Here is an 18,130-nt window from a genome sequence, read left to right on the forward strand (position 1 = left end):
TGCGGTAGCCAAGGTAGCACTGTTCAGGAGTCTTCTTCACATTAATGCGGCCAGGAGAGTAGTTGTAATGCATTTAATGTGGTGGTGGCAACTTTTGCTGAGATATTTCGGGTTTCCTTCCTTTCTACGTATTTAGAAGATGGGCTGTAGTGGCTTGGATGTACCTTTGCTCCGGATTTTCCGTATCCGAGGAGAAATTCCTCCTCGGACATGTTTTCTTTGCCCCAGCGATGTCTGAATACGCATTGCTTGAGTCACGCTGACTTCTCAGATGGGCTAGTGTCCTCGGACGGGCCCAGGGCCCAACTTGTTATTTTGGGCCATAGTCCCCACACCATTTTTTTTAGTAAAAAACTTAAATGGTTTTTTTTTTTTTTTTTTTTCATATATAAAAAGGAGTTTTCTTGATAAAAAAAAAAAGGAAGAAGAACGTTGGTTTTAAAGAAAAGAGGCTAGAAAAGAATTTTTTGGTGAGAAAAAGTTTCACTTATTTTCAAGTAAATTGATTCCAAGGTTTGTTGAGAACCAAGGTTTTTCTTCATTTTTTTTTTTTTAGATAGATAGGATAAAATACTGTTTTATTTTGAGAAAAGGGTTTTCATAGTTTAATTGGAAACCATGATTTTTATCCAATTAAAAAAAAAAAAAAAAGGTTTTCTTTTTTATTGAACACTTAAATGGTTTTCAACTTAAATTTTTTTATAAAAGATGACAAAAGGTTTTCTTTTTTTTCTTTTTTCTTTTTTTTTTGATAAGACAAAAGGTTTTCTTTTGAATAAACGAAGTTTAGATTTTGAAATCTTTTTGCGAAAACAGCAATTTTGAAAAAGTTTTGCACAACACTCACATGGTGTAAACTAATAATTGCCTAGCAGGGGCCTGTAAGTTCTAGATAACTAAATTCATTGAACACGTTTAAGTAACTTTAAAAAGAAAAAATGAAAAAGAAAGTCAAGCCTAAGGGCCCCCGGCCCCTCAAAAAAAGTGTGGGTATATATATATATAAATATATAAAAGAGCACTGGAGTGCAAGGCTTTATCTTTTACTGGTCATGATTACACACCAAGTCCACTGTTTTCTATGATTTTATTTTTCGTAAAATTAAATAAATAAATAAATAAAAATATTATGTAAACATGGGCCTTAACCAGCTATGGTAATTGAAATATACTAATATCTTCAAAGCCTGAAGGATTTGATGTGGTGTAAATGTCCCTGAAATATTGCTCAAAAATACCACCCATTCGGCCTTCATCTTCTCTCCACACCCCATCACTATCCTCCAAACCGGCAATGAAGTTCCGTCGGTTTCTTTGGTTTGCCCTACAGTGGAAAAACCGTGAGTTGCTATCTCCTTCCTTAAGCCAAGCATTCCGGGATCGTTGCTTCCACATGCATTCTTCCCTATTTTTCAACTTTTGAATTTCTTCCCTCAGTATGTAAATTCTCCTCGGGTTAGTTCGATAACAGCCACCTTCTTCAGCTTCTTGCAACTCATTAAGCTTCTTTTTCAAGGAATTACGGACATGCCCAAAGCTTCTTTTATCCCACATCTTCAAATTGAGTTGACAAGCCACAATCTTCTGTTGAAAACCCCAAACTGACTCTGACACAGCTTGCTCACCCCAAGAATCCTTAATCACAGTTTCACAAGATAAATCTTTTAACCACATAGCTTCAAATCGAAATGGTTTACCCTTTCTATAAAATCGCCTGAATTCAGAATCCGAACAAAGCAACAGCGGCTTATGGTCAGAATGGAAAGCATCTAGATGATGAATGCGGGAGGTGGGGAATTTCAAAATCCAATCAATGGTTGCTACACCCCTATCTAACCGAATCCAGGTATTTTGATCACCCGGTCTACGATTACACCAAGTGAAAGGGTAGCCATTAAAACCCAGGTCTTTCAGTCTACAGTAGTCCAAAGCATCCCTGAAACTCTGCATTTGTCGCTCCGGTCTATCCAGCCACCCTAATTTCTCATCAGCAAACAAAATTTCATTGAAGCTGAGATTATCTTGGGAATTCCTTTGAGCATTCGACGTCCTGTTGATCGAATTACTTGGGCGTTCACGCCGACTGGTATGTTCACTACTTGTAGTGCTTACAAATTGCTAGTTTCCCGTGATTCATCTTCTAGTGCAGGTAGCTCAAACTTGGAAGGTCAGAGAAAATTCTGGAACGGTATTTGGCAGCTACGGGTTCCTAACAAAATTAAGCATTTTGTGTGGCGAATTTGCAATAACGCCCTGCCAACAATGGTGAATCTCCATCGGCGGAACATTGTTCCAACTGCGAACTGTGAACTGTGCAAGGATCATCCAGAAGACTCCATCCATGCAATTTGGGCCTGTGAAGTTATTTCGGGTGTGTGGAACACGCTGGAATGGTTCAACCACTTGGTACCAGCGGAACCAAGCTCCTTCAACGACTTACTTTCCAGGTTTCTGTTTTGCCGTGACGAGTTCAGAGCTGAAATTTTTGTTACCATTGCTTGGTTCTTATGGAATAGACGTAATGCGATCCACTTTGGTCGTCCAGCTCTTCCTGTCCAGAACATTTGCAGTAGAGCAGGAAGCTACCTGCAAGAGTTTCTTCAAGCACAAACAGAGGAACCCGCTCCTCTTCGTCCTTGTCCTATGCAGCAATGGCGTCCTCCTGAACCTCATTGCTTCAAGGTAAACTTCGATGCTGCGGTGTTTCGTGCTTCTCGTTTGGCGGGTTTAGGTGTCATTGTCCGTAATAACAGAGGGGAGGCTGTGGGTGCTCTGTCTGCGTCCATTCCTTTGGCCCATTCAGTGGCAGATTTGGAAGCCTTAGCTTGTTTGAAGGCTGTTCAGTTTGCTTTAGAGCTTGGTCTCAATCGTGTTGTGGTTGAAGGGGATTCTACAGTTATCATTAATTCTCTCCTTCATGGTGCGGATTGTATGGCTAGTTTCGGCAACATCTTAGGCGATATTCGGATGCACTCTGATGTGTTCCAGTTTGTAGAATTTGCTTCTGTTAATCGTAAGTGTAATGTTGTGGCAGATGCGCTTGCTAAGAAAGCAAAGTCAGTTAGGGGGGTTCAGGTTTGGTTAGCTGATTTGCCAGCTGATATTGCCCCGTTGCTTTTGTATGATGTTCATTAAGTTTCTGGTTTTTGGAATAAAATTCCCAGGTCTTTGATCTGGATTCTCAAAAAAAAAAAAAAAAAAAAAAAAAAAAAAAAAAAAAAAAAATATACTAATTGAGAGGTATTGCCGTATTTAACACAATCTTTTCGTGGGCCCCTATATAAGTGGCAGTGCAACAAAAAAAAAAACTTTTCTCCAGTAAAAGGAAATAGAAATGGAGTATGAGACGAACAATGCATTTTTATCATGCTGGAATGGTTATATTAAAATAATATCCTAGTGAATTTAATTGAGTCATGATGGATTGATTGTAACTACATTCTAAACTTTACCATTTTATAAGGTTAATGAAAAGAAAGTTTTATTAAAATAATATGATAGTGGAGGTTCCTATCACCGTTAAAAACACAATAAAAACATAAAAATCAAGATCTAAAAACATATTTCTTAATATGGTGAAGTTTTGACTTAAGAACATTCTTCCTCCTCATAAGAACATTCTCAAGCCTATCAATCCAAATAAAATTATCAAAGGGATAAAAAAAAGTTGAGAAATAAATTTATAATGTGTTTGATTTGATTTTAATTTTTGGTTGCTGTGGCTGTCGGTTTATGCTCAAAATTTATGGCCGGTTGAGTGCCTCTTGGAATAATTTGTCAAATCTTTCACAAATGTGGAAAGCCATGTGGGGAACGTGGGGTGGCTATCAAACAAAACTTTAGGAAATGTCTTTGTCGAAATGGACGACGAGGTTATTCTCCTCGTTTCTCCCATTTTTGTTTCTTATAGGACCTGTGATTTGTTTGTTCTTTCAGATTGATATTATCATATTCAGCAAAAAAAGAAAAAAAGAAAAAAAATTTGATATTATCATATTGTACTTTGTAATTGGAATTTGTTCCTAAGCTTTTGAATTTTTGCATTACCACTATGCCTCTATAACATATACTATATTATTTAAAAACACAGAGGAAAAATGCCCCTTATTGTATCAAACGGTCATATCTCCCCAAGTCGCGTGCATCTTCTCTAATTCTTATCCAAAAATCTTCAATTTTTGGACCTTGAAATAGTTGGGACTTTTATTTGGGCATTATTGCTGCTATTGCATAAGATTGTATTTATGTTTCCAGAATTTTTGAACATAAACTCAAACCAAGAACTAAATCCAGAAATCTACCCACAGCCACTGCAACCAAAAATTAAAACCAAACCAAACACACCACAATATTTTTTCTCAATCTTTTCTATCCCATTGACAGATTTGTTTGAATTGATAGGCATGAGAATGTTCTTTCAAAGAGAGAGAATCTTCTTAAACCAAAACAGTGAAATTACATATGTGGGTTACAGAAGCCTAAATGGGTGAATATCAAATAGGCAAAGTGTCAACTTCTATATCATAAGTAGACAATTTAAATTTATGTCAAATCACACGTGGATAAATTGTAATTTACCCAAAACTTAAAAAGTACAATTTGCATTTTATCCAAAAATTAGTTGAAACAAAGAACCTAATAAAATACCATTTGGCCCATCCATTCCCTTAGGTCCATAATCTTCCAAATCCTAACATCAAAAATCTATAACAAATATCCAAATCTAACTCTATTGAAAATTTCTTCTCAAAAAAAAAAAAAAAAAAATCTATTGAAAAATCCATAAAAATAATCCCAACTCAGCAATACAAGGGGAAAAAAATCCTTTCTAAATATCTCGAAGAAATAAAAGGATTCCTCTTCCACGTGAATCAGTCTCTACTAGGCAATACAAAAAAAGAAATATATCTCATATATATAGTCCAGCATCTTTTTATGATCTACATTATCTTTTTTTTTTTTTTAAATTGATAATTGTGGCTAGTTATTGTTTATTTGATGTTTACATTGGACAACATTGGTTTGAGTAATACTTCTTTCGTCCCACTTTGTTTGTCCTCTATTCCATTTTGGGATGTCCCAAAATATTGTCCTATTTCTAAAAATAAAAGTCATTAATTTACTAATGTTCCTATTATACTCCTATTAATTTACTAATTCAATTTTTTGATAAATTTATTTAAGGGTAGTTTTGGAAACTTATACATTTTTAAAAGGTAGACAAAACAATAAATGATGTTCCCTTAAAAAATTTGACTTTTCAAACAGGACAAATAAAGTGGGACGGAGGGAGTAATATATATTATCTTATTTTTATATTCTTTTTTTTTTAATATTATATTATATTATATTGTAGGGACATGGTTTGCAGCCCAAGCCCAAGATGTATGGGATCTTGGCTCAATGAGTCTAGTACAATAAATTTGTAGAGAGTGGGTCGAAGAACTAGGCTTTAATGAATTTGACAAATGCTAGTATGGATTTAAAAGATAATCAAGTAAGAACAAAGAAAATAAAGTTGAATGAATTCACTGTCCAAGGAGATATTTTGTCATACAAATCAATAACAGCTGGATACAAGTATAATTTTGATTGCTACAGTATTCTTTCTCTATTTTTCCGATCCCTTCCTCATGGAAGGTCCCTTACATTATATAGTTCCCTTAGGATCATCTTAATCATCCACTTGTTGGTCATTTGAGCATTTACTTGAGTACTTGTTCCATCAGACACATTCTTTGGCTCTCTGTGAGTTGTGGTGGCTAAGGTAGCACTGTTCAAGGGTCTTCTCCACATAAATGCGATTATAAAAGTAGCTGCAATGCATTCAATACGATGGTAGCAGCTTTCTCTTAAATATTTTTGGGTTCCTCTCCTTTTTGTATGTTCATAATGTACGTCCCTATCAATGAAGCTTCTTGGAAGGTCACCTTGATTGTTGGAATACATATTTGAGTTGTACTTATAGTATCCGAGGAGTTATTCCTCCTTGAACCGATTTCCCATTCATATCTTGCTCATTAAATCCTGAGCCTGAATCATTCATTACCATTTGTTCCTCCTCGGATTGCTCATGCTCTTGGCTAAGGTCTAAGGCCCAATATATAACTTGGGCCCTTAGCCTTACAATAGTCCCTCAAAACTCCGGTTTTTTCCCTCCCATCTGAGGAGAAAAGTGGGGTTTTGATTTTTCGTGCACTAACATTATTTTTCCCTTTGATTTACACACGTGGGAGTGTCGTTTTGTGCACCCCATCATTGCCATTGACGCTTTGGAGCCCACGAGGCATCATTAATTACTCCAGGCGGCGTTATGTTCCCTACATCCAACGGTGAGGCGTTAATCCAATGGTTGATATTTCTCCTTAGGTTTTGAACGGGATAACTCCCACTTGTTTTCACCCTCTATATAAAGCCTTAAGGGAAATCATTTTCCCCTTATTTTACGAATCTTCAAGTTCTCTAGAGATCTTAAGCATTCTAACTCACCAAACTCTCTAAGCTTCCAAACTTCACCACCCTCTTTTCTTCAAGAGATCCTTGAAAATCTTTCTAAAGGTTTCAGGGACTAATACACATCTTAGTTCTCATAAGTTTCTATTTCTTTAAACTTTTCTTTTTCTCCTTAGCCAATCTCCTCGGCCTTCCAGTTCTTATTTCTTCATTTACCAGTTTCAGTTGTTTCCTTTTAGCCTGTCCAGATGGGTAGATTTAAGCACTTAGTAGACTCTCCTGCCAAAATAGAGGTCTTTAAGGTTAGATATCACATACCACAGGGAGTCACCCTGCGATATTGTTCCCCAGAACAAATAGTGACACACAGAGAAGAGGGGGAAGTCATCATCCCTATGATAGCTTTCATAGAAGCGGGGATGACTCTTCCTATGGATAGGATAACATGAGACTACCTCTTCAACCATAGGATATGCCCCCACCTTTGTAATTGGAATTTGTTCCTAAGCTTTTGAATTTTTGCATTACCACTATGCCTCTATAACATATACTATTATTTAAAAACCCAGAGGAAAAATGTCCAAACAGTCATATGTCCCCAAGTCCCGTGCTTCTTCTCTAATTCTTATCCAAAAATCTTCAATTTTTGGACCTTGAAATAGTTGGGACTTTTATTTGGGCAGTATTGCTACTATTGCATAAGATTGTATTTATGTTTCCAGAATTTTTGAACATAAACTCAAACCAAGAACTAAATCCAGAAATCTACCCACAGCCATTGCAACCAAAAATTAAAACCAAATCAAACACACCACAATATTTTTTTCTCAATCTTTTCTATCCCATTGACATATTTATTTGAATTGATAGGCATGAGAATGTTCTTACAAAGAGAGAGAATCTTCTTAAACCAAAACAGTGAAATTACATATGTGGGTTACGGAAGCCTAAATCAGTGACTATCAAGTAGGCAAAGAGTCAACTTCTATATCACAAGTAGACAACTTAAATTTTTGTCAAATCACACGTGAATAAGTTGTAATTTACCCTGAACTTAAAAAGTGCAATTCGCATTTTATCCAAAAATTAATTGAAACAAAGAACCTAATAAAATACCCTTTGGCCCATTCACTCCCTTAGGTCCATAATCTTCCAAATCCTAACATAAAAAATATATAACAAATATCCAAATCTAACTCTATTGAAAAATCCATAAAAATAATAAAAATAATCCCAACTCAGCAATACATGGGGAAAAAAATCCTTTCTAAATATCTCAAAGAAATAAAAGGATTCCTCTTCCATGTGAATTAGTCTCTATAACAAATATCCAAATCTAACTATATTGAAAAATCCATAAAAATAATAAAAATAATCCCAACTCAGCAATACATGGGAGAAAAAATTCCTTTCTAAATTTCTCGAAGAAATAAAAGGATTTCTCTTCCATGTGAATCAATCTCCATAACAAATATCCAAATCTAACTATATTGAAAAATCCATAAAAATAATAAAAATAATCCCAACTCAGCGATAAAGGAGGAAAAAATTCCTTTCTAAACATCTCGAAGAAATAAAAGGATTCCTCTTGCACATGAATCAGTCTCTACTAGGCAATACAAAAAAGAAATATATCTCATATATATAGTCCAACATCTTTTTATTATCTATATTATCTTATTTTATTTTAAAAATTGATAATTGTGGCTAGTTATTGTTTATTTGATGTTTACATTCGACAACATTGGTTTGAGTAATAATATATATTATCTTATTGTTATATGCTTTTTTTAATATTATATTATATAATTACATTTGATCAAGTAGCACGTAAATATAAAGCTACAAAAAATAAAGAATAAAAAATTTAGTAGTTAGTACTTACTACAGCATGTGGCCCACTTTAACTATTCTACCTAACTTGCACTGGGTCCAAGGTAAATACCAAAATTGTGCTTGATTATGACATACTTGGAATACTGGGTTTGACATGTCCGCTATATTACAAGAGAGATAACGAAGCAAGTTGGTGGATGGTATTTGGGTTTCATTTTGATTTTTCCAACACATATTCTAACTCCTTCGACCATGGGAAGTTTCTCGTTACTCTCGGCTGCAGCAAGAAGGTATGAAATTTTTTTAGCTATCTTGCCTCAATATGATTAATTTGTTAAAGAACAATATTCTATGAAAAAAAAAATCCTCTTTGCCCAGGTACGGTTCCAGAAATTTTTTTCAAGATAATCATCAAGAAATTTAAATTATACAGTATTTAATAAAAAAGATAACTATATCTCATTATCAATGTTGTAAACTATATCTCTTTCAAAATTTTAGTTAAATAAATTTTTTTCGAAATTTCTTTTTGTTTGTAAAGGTTCAATATATTGTTAAAAGGACCAAAGTTTGACTACAAACTTATTGTAGCCTAAAATTACAACTTTCACTAAATAAATTAACATGAATACATATTTTGAAAATCTAACTGTTAAATTGTATGTTTTTTTATGTTTTTAAAACACATGTCAAGTTTTATGTCAATTGGATGTTATTTACTATTTGATCCATAAACTTATTTTTTGTGTATAATTTTAGATTACAAAAACTCGAAAATTAAACATTTGATTGATGACATAAGTTATTTATCTTTATTCTCCTTGAAGTTTTGCAAGCATGGAGGATATAATATATATATATATATATATATAATCCAATTGTGGAATTGTTAAAATTCATATTCAATAAAAAAAATATTGAGTGGAGTTGTAGCCTTAATCTACAATCAAGTTTGTTACTAAATTTTGTCTAAAGTTTAATTATATTGGACCTAAAATAATTTTAGGGTGGTCACACATTTTTTTTTAAGGTAAGAAAATCATAAAATTTTAAATTTTATATATAATAATGGTTTTTTTTCCAAGCCAGGGTGGTCACAGGACCACCCTGGCTCTAACGTGGAGCCGCCAATGTCTTTGCCGGTAAGTACTTTTTATATTTGTTTTGTTGGACATTACATCCATTAACCATGGACTAGCAAATATTTTGTGCAATTATTCCATCTAAAATATGTTGAATAATAAAAGTGAAAGATAATATCTTGTAAAAATGTGACAGGCTTGAAGGAAAAGTGGCACTAATCACTGGTGGGTCTAGCGGCATTGGTGAGTCCACTGCAAGACTCTTCTCTAAACATGGAGCAAAAGTTGTAATTGCTGACATCCAAGATGAATTGGGCCACTCTGTATGCGAAGAACTAAATCCTCAATCTACATCCTATGTCCATTGTGATGTTACTAAAGAAACAGATGTAGAAAATGCAGTTAACCATGCTGTTTCCAAGTATGGTAAGTTAGACATTATGTACAACAATGCTGGTATAGTTGGGGTAGCCAAACCCAACATCCTTGACAACACTAAGGCTGAATTTGAGCAAGTGGTTAGTGTCAACCTTGTAGGTGCTTTCCTTGGCACCAAACATGCAGCCCGTGTGATGATTCCGACTAAAAAAGGTAGTATAATCAATACCGCTAGTGTATGTTCAACCATAGGAGGAGTTGCATCTCATGGCTACACAAGCTCAAAACATGGTGTGGTTGGATTAATGAGAAATACAGCAGTGGAACTCGGACAGTTTGGAATTCGTGTGAATTGTGTGTCACCTTACTTGATTGCTACACCTTTGGCAAAGGATTTCTTTAAGCTGGATGATGATGGAGTTTATCGTGTTTATTCCAACCTCAAGGGTGAAGTTCTCAAGCCAGAGGATATAGCCGAGGCTGCTCTCTATCTCGGAAGTGACGAGTCAAAATATGTGAGTGGACATAATATTGTCATAGATGGAGGCTTCACCATTGTAAATACAGGCTTTTGTATGTTTGCCTAGTCTTAAAAAATAAAAGGAAAATTATTAGTTTACATTGAGCTATCAATGTAAGATTTACATTGTACATTTTTATACAAATGTGGACAATATTGTACACTTTTTACAAATACGTACAATGTTGTACACTTTTGTTTAGTGAACAATATAAATCTTATGTTAATAGCACAATGTAAATCAATAATTGTCCTCAATAAAATAAAGAGTCTAAATAATTTTACAGGCTCTTTTCTTTTTGTATTGCGCTGGGGTCTAAGTGGAATGAACATTTGTGGGACTTTGTAAAATTTTTGTTGTATTATTGGTGCTTGTAGCATGACTCTAAATAAATTATAAAAATGGATAAATTTTCTCAAGGGACTGTTAAAACAATTACTAGCCATTAAGTTAAGAATGGGGTTGGTGCCTTTTTGTGCTTTTGGGCCAAGATTTCTATAGATCCGTGGAGAGTTTGGGCTTGGTTCTCTCTGCAAGTGGCACCTAAGAACCAGCCTAAGCAGAAAAAAAAAACAAAAACAAAAACAAAACAAAATATATATACACACATATGACAAAATAATGATTAGTTCAAAATGAAACTACAGTACGTAATAAAAGAAAGTAACAAAAGTTTCAGTAGACATAATAGCATTCACATGTAGGATAGATTTAGCATTTTAGCTCAAAAACCACCCAACACCCGGACTGCCAAACGGTTAGAATTGCAAAAAAATTTGCAATACTACTACAGTATCATCGTAAATTTAAATATATATATATATATATATTCTCACCTATAAATCCTCTCTCTCTCTCTCTTCATTTTCTCATCTTCTCCCTCTCTCTCTCTCCAGAACATTCTGTCTTCTCTTCTCTGCTCTCTCATCTCCTCAAACCCAAAACCCCATTTTTCTCAAACCCAAAACCCCGTGTGGTGGTGGTAGCGGTAGAGGTAGGCGTGGGTCCTTCAATACGACGTCGTCTTCCCTTTGGCGGCAGCGTGGGTTGTGTGGCAGTGTTGGCGGAGTGGGTCTGAGTCGATGGTCTGTGGTGGCAAAGTGGGTTTGTGGTGTGGGTTGATCTGTGAATTGGCACGGTGGTGGCAGTGGATGTGGGTATTCGGTGGTAGTTGGTAGTAGGATTTTGATTTGTGTGGAAGTGGGTTTTGGGTTTGGGTTTTAGGTTTGTTGTGATTTACTTGGTTGATTTGGGTTTTGATCAACAATTGTGTGTGTGTGTGTGTATTTTCCGGTGTGGGTCGTGGTGGGTCTCTGGTGGGTGAGGCGTGGGGAGTCGTGGTGGGTTTTAGACATGGTGGTTGTGGGTTTGGGTCGTGGTGGTCTGAGGCATGGTGGTTATGGGTTTGTGGTGGGTGGGGCGTGGTGGTGCAGTGGTGGGTTATGGTTGTGGGTTTTGTTTGGTTGTTGTGTGTGTGTGTGTTTTCTTTTATCGTGTCTTGAATTGGAGGTGATAGTAGGTTATTTTCATCCTTTTATAAAAAAATAAATTAGGCCTTTATGGGCCAAATACTCTTTACTAGATCAAAAGGATCTTGGACCCAGTTAGCCCATATTTGCCAAACTCATTCTGCAGAATATACGCATTGAAATTTTCATCTCTATCTCTTTTTCTATCCATAGAAGTGCCCAAGGAAGTATGGGCTTCTCTCCATTCTTCAATTCCTTTTAATCAAAGGCTTAGAACTAGTGGACTTTGGTAAGTGTGACACCTGGCCCATATGTGTCCATGTGTATTGATTTAATTGTCCATGAAGTGTGAGTGCAATTACCACTTTACCTTCCCTTAATACAAATTTATTGAAATGCCACTATGTACATTGGACTTAAATTCTCTACTCCTTAAAGCCTGAATTCATTGGGTCTTGGGTTTTACTTCTTGACCCAAAATGTGTGGAATTTTAGGTATCAACGTTAGCCCCTGAGCTCCCATCAAAAAAAAAAAAAAAAAACGTTAGCCCCTGAGCATGTGGGTTGTTTATATTTTCTTCTCTCTTTTGTGGGGGATTTTGAATAGTGATCCCAATATTTTCTCTTCCTTTCTTTTCTCTTTTTTTTTTTTTTTATTATTACTCTCCTCCGCAAACCCACACATCCCTTCACTTCTATTTATCTCTACCTTATCCTTGTTTCTCCTTTTTCTCTCTTCTTCAATGTTTTTCTTTTCCAAAAAACAAACTATTTTCATATACATTTTGAGACTCTTTACTTATTTATTTTGGAGGAAAATCATTTCGAGAGTTTTTATTTATTTATTTATTTTTTTGCATTTCGAGAGTTAAGGAAATAGGAATACGATGGTTTTTTTCCCACTAGAAGAGAAGGGGTTATGAATCTATAATTAAATGTTCGGTCTGAAATTATTGTCATACTCTTAATGTGTCAGTTTCAGGTTTTAATTTATTTAACAAAAAATTTTGATTTAAAATATTTAAAACATATTGACTGTGATAATATAATTTAAAGGATAATTACACTTGACTTATTCAAAGAAAATAGTTGTCTTAAATTATATAAAACTGCCTTAATAAAATTTCTTATATATGGGGAAAAAAACGTATATAATAACTCTTTTATATATATATATATATATATAATAACTCATGTTAAAGACATATTATAAATATAAATTATTTATATGCATTTATTTTGCGGATTCAAACAAATGGGTCTCTTTTCTTTCATTTTGTTTAAAGAATAAGAACAGAAATGATCAAAACGGAGAAGAAAATGGGAGAATGCAACTCATTCTCATTAATTATGATTAGGCTCACAAGCAAAACTCTAACTCCCCTAACGCTGAGTCACTCACATATCCAACTAATAACCATTAAGTTACAGAACTAAACGACAGTAAGCAGTGAATGAAGCAGGAGATAAAGGACAAGTCGTTTACTCAGAAGTGTTTAATCATTTTTTTCAAAACATCAAAATGCTCTTCACGTTTTGCTCTCTTTATTCTTTGGTAAACTCACTCCATGAAAAGAGACACCAGACTAGCCAAAATGCCTTCCACTTCCAGTCTATCTTTTGTCCACCGATTTTCAAAAAACTACAGCTACGTGCTCATTGAGTTAGATTTTATGTACACCGTGATTAGTGGTGCAGAATGAGAACCTCTTCTTATAACACTCCTCCAAACCTTTTATATCTATCCAACAAAGAAGAAAGAAACACAACAATAATGGCCAGCGCCCTCAGCCTGCTACTAACACTTCTCATCTTTTTCATCCCTTCTCTTTGTTGTCCTGAAGATAAAAAACAAGCCCTTCTCCAGTTTAAATCCTCACTCATCAAAACTACTAGTTCTCTTTCATTAGAAAGCCGACTGATTGACTTAAAGTCATGGAATTCCAGCTCAGATTGTTGCAACTGGGACAGGGTCATTTGTAGTACTCGTTTTCATTCAAGGACTGTGATTGCTCTATATCTTGACAACCTTATCTCTATGCAATCTATAGAGCCCCCATAGTGGTGACTTCCACCATCTTGACACCACTCTTTCGCATTAGAAGCTTGATGCTTCTTGACATGGCAGGGAATCAAATACAAGGTGAATTACCAGGCTTTGCCAATTTAAGCAAATTGGTTTATCTTGATATGAGTAGTAATTCATTCCATGGTATTCTTACCAGGGAAGTGGGCTCACTTCAAAACTTGCGGGTATTCTCATGTTGGCTGAAAATAACTTTTCAGGGAAAGTTCCTCACTCTATCTCTAATATATATCGCCTCCAATTACTAGACTTGTCAAGCAATAGAAATAGATTTTTTGGCAACTTACCAGATTTTAGCTCCAATGTATTCCTCGGGTACATTGACATTTCTTCTAATGAATTCTCAGGTGAAATTCCAACAAAATTTTACCAAGAAATTGAAATTCTTGCTTTGGGAAAAATTAGGTTTACTGGCAACTTTCCTAGAAACCTGACCAATATGAGCCATCTTGAACACCTAGATATCCATGACAACAAAATCAGTGGTGAATTGCCAGAGTTTATTAACCAAATATCCACCCTTCTTCAAGTCCTAAATTTACGAAACACCACCTTCCAAGGTTCCATCCCTGATGGTATTTCCAATCTTAGTTGCCTCCGAATCCTTGACCTCTCAAGCAATCATCTTGTTGGCAACATTCCTGCAAAGTTTGGAAATCTTCTTGGTATGATTGAAAAACCAAACGAATCATTTTCATCACTCTCTAATATTTTCACCATCTCGCTAAAGTATAATGATTTGATAGTGAATTGGAAGAAATCGAAACAAGGTCTATCAAGCCATAACCTTGAACTCTACTCTTTGTTAGACTTGTCAATGAACCAACTTTTTGGTGAGATCCCAGCATCATTAGGCAGATTGAATGGTCTAAAACTTCTCAACATCTCACATAACATCCTCCATGGGAATTAACAGTTTTTAGACCCCTTAAAAACACAATTGGATTAACCTAGGTAATTAGCCAAGTTGTTACTTAGTCCAAATTAACAAATCTAGGTTATCACAATCAAAACAATCATATCATGCAAAGCAGCGGAAAGATAAATAACACAATGATATGATCACCCAGGAAACCAAACCGGTAAAAACCTGGGGAGGATTTAACCTAACTATCCTCAAGGTAAACCTGAATCTACTATGAAAAAATCGAAGTTGTTCAATAGGACTTAGACCACTAACATCCTATTGCTACCCACCAGTAGAAACTTACTGACACGACCACGTGCAAGCTTCGAAACCACGGACTTCTTCTTTCTTGGATTCTCCAGCAAGTACAAACACACCCGTTTGTATTTTTTTAAGTTCTTATGGCAGCAACTGAATGATTATCAAGCTCTTGAAGAAATCTCCTTCTTGATAATCCTAAGCTTGTGTAAAGGAAAGCTTCTCACAGATCTCACAAGAGATTTACACAAACAACAATATGAGCCACACTAAAACGTGACTAGGGTTTGCCTTTTATACCTAGGGCAAATTAGAAAACCCTAAACGTTTTAAAACAAAACTAGGGCTGAGTTGGAATTCTGCAGAAAAACGCATTTGACCCGATTTTCGATTGATCGAGCCTAAGCTTCGATCGATTGAATCAGGCCGAGAAGCATAAATAACTTCTACAACAGCTTATTCCAACTTTACATAAATGAACCAACTTTGAGCAAGTCTAAACATGACTAACCAACTTGTTTTGATCATGATTTGCCAACAATACACATTAGAGTTCTAAATACATAAAATCCTAAATCTTTAGAACCTAACATGAATGTACCGATAAGTCTTGGTGACTTAAAGAGCCTGAAGAGTTTCGAGTAGTCATATAACAAATTATCAGGCTTAATTCCACAATTACTAGCAAAGCAGCAACAATTGTCTGTTTTGGATGTGAGTAACAACAAGCTCACTAGTAAGATTCCAGTTGGTGGTCAAATGGACACCATGAATGATCCAAACTTTTTTGCCAACAATAGTCTGCTGTGTGGAATGTAGATTCAAGTTCCATGTCTAGAAGAGCTGTCACCAACAAAACCTTTAAAGGATGAGAATAAGGAGAGATGGTTCTTATGGGAGGGAGTAGTGATTGGATACTCATTTGGCTTCATCATAGCAGTGGGAATCCTATATCATACCGGGTATTTTGTTCCTTAACCACTTCCTAAAATCATAGAAGCCAACGAAATGGGCCAGAGGTTCAAATTTCCAGTCTCACACAAGTTATGATGTTTGTTTTATAGTCAAATATCTAATTCCCGACTTGTAAAGGCTTTCAATTAAGGGTGAAGCTATTGTGTTTAGTGTACTTTTGCATTACTTGAACGCAATATGATTCGAACACGTGTCCAATTTTGGACACATGGCTGCATCATATCATGTCCAGTGCAAAAATGCACTAGACACAAACTGTATCCTTCAACTAGACAATGTAACAAATAGCCCTTCATAAGTATCAATAAATTATTTGTGCAATTGAAACGTAAATGAAAGTGAGAGGGCAACTACACAGAAATATATAACATTATAAATGCAAATATAAAATCCAAGTAAATTGTTCTCTCTCGTCATACCATTTCTTTTTAGTTTTTCTTCCTTTCCTCTTCTTCTTCTTCTTCTTCTTCTTCTTCTTCTTCTTCTTCTTCTTCTTTTTTTTTTTTTTTTTTTTTTTTTTTTTTTTTTAATTATAATTTTTTTTTGACGTACAGTTGTAGTAAATGATAGGATTGTTGTCTAGTTGGCACTTGGCAGTCATCATAAGGCTTTTGATATCGGATCTAAGGGACTTAAGGAGCCCATTAGGGAAGGAATCTAAGGAGATTCATCGAAACAACTGGGATTTTAAAGCCCACTAGGGAAGTTCATGAGCAAACCCATTCAAATACCACAAGCGTATACCCACTTAAATTTAAACCCACATCACATCCAAATGTCATGGAGATGCTAGTGCTTCTCCATACTTTTCTTTTCTTCTTTATTTTTATTTTTAATTTTTTAATTTTAATAATCACACTTTTCCCTTTAAACTTTAATGTTGTCAAAATTTGATGAAGGGAAATAGATAGAATTTTAAATGTGACCTCGAGTCTCACATCATCAATTATTTACTATTTTTTTAATAGGTTTGATAGAATTTTAATTTATAGAGTGTCCTCTACCATTAGGCTCAGGTACCAAATAATTTTTTGTATAAACGAGTTCAAACCCCCAGTTTCTTATTTGATAACAATATACTTTATTTGATGATAATAAACTTTTGTAGTTGAGTTAACTAGAACCCACAATTAAATTTTATTTGACTAAATCATGATTTTTAATGCAATAGGTGAAACTTTGTATGTGTTTGGATCCGGCTGTTGCGTTTTGCATTTACGTTTTTTTTTTTTCTCTACTGCTGTGCACACGTTTAGGGGACAAACGACTACTGTTCATGAACAGTAGCCATATATTGTTGACTTTTCATCCTCTTTTATTAGTCCCGTGGGTCCCGTGAACAGTGCACGAGACCCACAAACTCCACTTTTTAGCAACTTTTTCATTAAAAATGGGTCCCACGGTACTATTCACACATTTAAAAATTATTTTGCTACAATGTTTTTAGTTTTCAGTTTCAACAAAATAAGTTATATCCAAACAGACCCTTTATTTATCCTGCAACCCATTCCTCCCAACTTAATTTTTATATTTAATATTTTCAATATATATATTTATTTGTTTTGGTTTTTGTTTTTAGATATTCAAGTTTGGGTTGTTTTCATTTTACCCTTTTATGTTTTAAAATTTTTATTTTGGCCCTAAATGTTTGATTGTTTTCAAATTGGTCATTTTGTCCATTTTCGTTATTGTTCAGATTGTCCATAATATCTTCTTCTTCTTCTTCTTCTTTTTTTTTTTTTTTTTTTTTTTTTCCTTCCTACAACAATGAAATTCTTGCATTCTACAACATTTTAAAACCAAATCTACCCACAGCCACTGGAACCAAAAATTAAAACCAAATCAAACACACCACAATTTTTTTTCTCAATCTTTTCCACCCCCTTGACAGTTTTGTTTGAATTGATAGGCTTGAGAATGTTCTTATAAAGAGGAAGAATGTCCTTAAGCCAAAACACTGAAATTACATATGTGGCTTACGGAAGCTTAAAGGTGTGAATATCAGGTAGGCAAAGTGCCAACTTCTATACCACAAGTAGGTAATTTAAATTTTAGTCAAACCATAAATAGGTAAATTAAAATTTGCCCTAAACTTAAAAAGTGTAATTTACATTTTAGTCAAAAATCAATTTTTTTATTCTTTTAGAAAGTAGTCAAAAATCAAT

At 34.7% G+C, this 18,130-nt stretch overlaps 2 protein-coding genes and 1 pseudogene across 2 annotated transcripts; 2 read left to right on the plus strand and 1 right to left on the minus strand.

The window, feature by feature from the left end:
• Positions 1–1,152: 1,152 nt before the first annotated feature.
• On the minus strand, positions 1,153–1,950 carry LOC126717333 (uncharacterized). The gene has a single exon (XM_050422291.1). The coding sequence runs from the start codon at positions 1,948–1,950 to the stop codon at positions 1,153–1,155; it is 798 nt and encodes a 265-aa protein (XP_050278248.1).
• A 6,461-nt stretch (positions 1,951–8,411) lies between these two features.
• LOC126716935 (borneol dehydrogenase, mitochondrial-like) lies at positions 8,412–10,689 on the plus strand. The gene is made up of 2 exons (XM_050417990.1): positions 8,412–8,579; positions 9,568–10,689. The coding sequence occupies exons 1-2, from the start codon at positions 8,542–8,544 to the stop codon at positions 10,334–10,336; spliced, it is 807 nt and encodes a 268-aa protein (XP_050273947.1). The 5' UTR covers positions 8,412–8,541; the 3' UTR covers positions 10,337–10,689.
• A 3,153-nt stretch (positions 10,690–13,842) lies between these two features.
• LOC126724265 (receptor-like protein 46) lies at positions 13,843–15,968 on the plus strand (annotated as a pseudogene).
• The last annotated feature ends 2,162 nt before the right edge of the window (positions 15,969–18,130 follow it).

This window comes from Quercus robur, chromosome 1 (assembly GCF_932294415.1).
Source record: "Quercus robur chromosome 1, dhQueRobu3.1, whole genome shotgun sequence".
NCBI lineage: Eukaryota > Viridiplantae > Streptophyta > Magnoliopsida > Fagales > Fagaceae > Quercus > Quercus robur.

What these genes read in the sequence shown, in the direction of transcription:
- LOC126717333 (XM_050422291.1), bottom strand. Translation starts at nt 1,950, where the DNA reads ATGCAGAGTTTCAGGGATGCTTTGGACTACTGTAGACTGAAAGACCTG.
- LOC126716935 (XM_050417990.1), top strand. Translation starts at nt 8,542, where the DNA reads ATGGGAAGTTTCTCGTTACTCTCGGCTGCAGCAAGAAG. An exon ending in CTCTCGGCTGCAGCAAGAAG is followed by an intron (nt 8,580 to 9,567) that starts GTATGAAATTTT and finishes AAAATGTGACAG; the next exon opens with GCTTGAAGGAAAAGTGGCAC.